At 33.0% G+C, this 3,162-nt stretch overlaps 1 protein-coding gene across 1 annotated transcript; it reads right to left on the minus strand.

Moving 5' to 3' along the window:
- Positions 1-742: 742 nt before the first annotated feature.
- LOC145110937 (Ribosomal protein L18e/L15 superfamily protein) lies at positions 743-2,921 on the minus strand. Its single transcript, XM_079047250.1, has 4 exons — positions 2,387-2,921; positions 1,545-1,628; positions 1,309-1,398; positions 743-1,108 (listed from the first exon to the last, which is right to left on the minus strand). Exons 1-4 carry the CDS (start codon positions 2,783-2,785, stop codon positions 845-847), a joined length of 837 nt encoding a protein of 278 aa, XP_078903376.1. The 5' UTR covers positions 2,786-2,921; the 3' UTR covers positions 743-844.
- Between the last annotated feature and the right edge of the window lie 241 nt (positions 2,922-3,162).

Genomic DNA, 3,162 nt, shown 5'->3' on the forward strand with positions numbered 1-3,162 from the left:
AATTAAGCCCATGACTTGTAGACAAGTTATTCTTGGAGCATATGTAGTTTTAACTATGCAATCAAGCACTATGAACTCGGTGAAGGTGTTAGATTAATTTTATGCATAAGTGAGTTGTGCCTTGAGTTGTAAAGTATTATTTTGATAGTTATTAGAGTTTTCTGAAACAAGAGAGGACATGGGACATCAAGAGCTAGAATTCATACACTTGATCTCAATGTGAGTAACCACCTTTCTTCCTAGATAATTGGTATCTAAATGTGCACTTATTATTGTGTAATGTGAAATATACGATATGTTGGTCATTGGTATCAAAGGATGCGCCTATTATTGTGTAATGTGAAAGATACAAAATGTTGGTTATTGTTGATCAATGTATTATGAGTTAATATGGATACATAGTTGAGCTTTTACAGCAGAATATTGTTGTATGGTATAACAAACCGATATAATAGAGATTTACAGCAGACTATTGATGTATGGCGTAATGAGCTAGTATATTTGAAATTTATAGTTGAGTGACTTTATCTTGTATAATTTGTATTATCTACAAAACTTAAAAAAGGCTTTTTTATAATGTTTGTGTTATTATCTAATAATGTTAGAATTTAAGCCATAGTTTTAAAAGATAAAAGTAACGTTATAACTTGTACAATTTTAAATCAATTTTACATAAGAGTTCTAAAACCATGTTTTACCATCTTGTAAAGTCTCATCACTACAAGTTTATGCAACCATCAAAGAGTTCAAAAACTGATATGCCAATGCAACCAAAAGAAATTTTAAAAAAGAAACACTTATGCTATTCAAATAACAATACAAGGAAAACCAAAAGGTATGTTTTTCAAGCTGACATGGCAGCTTGTTTGTCATCATCTTCTTCGGTAAAGGGAATCGGCTTTGTGGGAGCTGGCAATCGGCCAATACTATCAACCTTATCCATTTGCTTAGGTGGCGGTCTTGCTGCTTTTGGAATGAGTCTCCCCTTCTTTTCAAACCACTCCGGTTTCAAAAGCGCACGGAAACCGAGTTTGTTGTAATACACTTTTCGCACGGACCCACCCGCTGCTTCAACCGCTTCTTTTGCACGCACAGTCACCCGTGACACCTGGCATTTTGTTTTTGGTAATACGGTTAAATGAAATAAATAGAAATGTACTTTTGTTGGTTTGTTTGTTATTAACTTATTATAGCATCCTACTTTAATATCTTTTTATTACAACATTTTAGTTTGAATTTATATGAAAATGACATGTTATAAGTTATAACTAAAACAAAAAAAATAATAATAATTAATAAAAGGATCACCTCAAGATGAATTGGCCATTGTATATGTTCAGCACCACGTCCCATCAACCTCACTCCATCTCTTATTTGTTTTCCTATTGCCCCTGTATCCTATTTTAGAAACAAGATTACTAATGATAAATTGATAAATGATAATCAGACTTAAGCACTTATTACAAAAGTAAAAAAAAATATATATATATATATATATATATATATATATATATATATGAATATAATAGAGAATAAATAAATACCTTTAGAGTTTTCATTGTGATGAGCTCTGAAGAGTCGATCTTCCCAGCATTGATCAACCTTGCAATCTTTCCCAAACCAACTGGCTGGAAAAAAACAAGCATAATACTTTCTTATATATCAATTTAGCTTTGACTTTTTTTCCCTAAAGTAAAGAGTAACAAGGAAAATTAATTTCAATTAAGTAGAATTCTTCAATATTGCAACAAAGTCATGTAATAAAACGGTATGTATTGATTTCTTTCCTATCTTTTGTCTTTCAATTTCCACAGGTTCCTGTGAACAAGCTTGGTTTTCTTTGAAAAATTGTCTTGTATTTTTGCATGCTTACTAAGTGTTTGATAAAATGCCTCTGTAAAAAAAATTCCAATGTATAATGTATATGATAGCAATATTCATATCTTCCTTTGTTTAACTGTGTGATTATGGTGTCAATACTCTTAAAGAAGTTATTTTGGCCCCTAATTGTTTATCATGCTTTGGATTCTGTATCTAATGTTTGCTAATGTGACAGAAAGAGTGCAAATTTAGACGAATTGATTCCTCTGAAATCAAACGTTTTGATGGTTATGATATTGTAAATCAAGAGAATGAAGTTTAGTACATGTTTTTCATTAAAATGATGTCAGAAGCAATTGAGTAGAATGTTTTTCACAAATGTTACAAGACTGTTTGTTGGTTTGATTGTAATCAGCATTCGCGTTTCCAGAATCAACAGCGAAATCACATATTAATGTGATAAATGTAGTTTTATTGAAACAAAGTTAGAATTTTACATCAAAACAATATTATAAACATAAAATTAATGCTAAGAATAATCAAAATAAACTGGAGGAGAAATTACCTGAAATTCAAGGCTGAAAGGGTTCTTGAAACCCCTCTTGGGCATTCTACGCCTCAAGGGAGTTTGCCCACCTTCAAAACCGAACTTATGAGTCCCTCTAGCTTTCTGCCCCTTATGACCCCTACCCGCAGTCTTACCCTTACCCGACCCGATTCCACGACCCTTTCTTGTTTTCTGTTTCGTAGCACCTTTGTTGTCCCTCAGATCATTCAAGCTCAACAAACTGTAAGCCCTAATGCTGTGAACCTCAAATGAATTAACGGGTTTCTGAAATAGGTTTGAATGGTGAATTGGGTTGTGCAACAGCTTTGTGATTGGGAAATGTGACGTTGATTTGGTGTAAACTGATGCATTTCTAACGGAGTTCGATAATAAAGATGAGAGTTTTCGTCTCAACATTTGCTCAAATGCGTTGATTACTTGATTTGCAGTCGTTGGTCGATTCGTTCCTCAGGGTGTTGCTTTGGAAGGGTTCTGCGGGAAAGAAAGAAGAAACTCCGATGGGCTTGAAGTATTGAATACGGTGACTGGTCTGGCAATTGGCAAATGGGCTAATCAATCTGTTCGGGTCGGGCTTATCTTTGAAATGTAACTTTACAGGTATCTGAATACGCTACAAAATAAGAAGGGTACTCCTATACTAGTCCTATTACACAAATCAATTCGTGTATTACATTAAAATAAAATAAATAATATTATAAAAACGTTAAATACCAATTGTTTTTATACTCAGTACCACCGAACTCATTGATTTTCTTTTTGCCCTTTTATTTTGG

Source organism: Lactuca virosa, chromosome 5, assembly GCF_052849685.1.
Source record: "Lactuca virosa cultivar CGN04683 chromosome 5, Lactuca_virosa_CGN04683_v6, whole genome shotgun sequence".
NCBI classification, from domain to species: domain Eukaryota; kingdom Viridiplantae; phylum Streptophyta; class Magnoliopsida; order Asterales; family Asteraceae; genus Lactuca; species Lactuca virosa.

What these genes read in the sequence shown, in the direction of transcription:
- LOC145110937 (XM_079047250.1), bottom strand. Translation starts at nt 2,785, where the DNA reads ATGTTGAGACGAAAACTCTCATCTTTATTATCGAACTCCGTTAGAAAT. An exon ending in CTTTCAGCCTTGAATTTCAG is followed by an intron (nt 1,629 to 2,386) that starts GTAATTTCTCCT and finishes GTTTTTTTCCAG; the next exon opens with CCAGTTGGTTTGGGAAAGAT. An exon ending in TCACAATGAAAACTCTAAAG is followed by an intron (nt 1,399 to 1,544) that starts GTATTTATTTAT and finishes TTTCTAAAATAG; the next exon opens with GATACAGGGGCAATAGGAAA.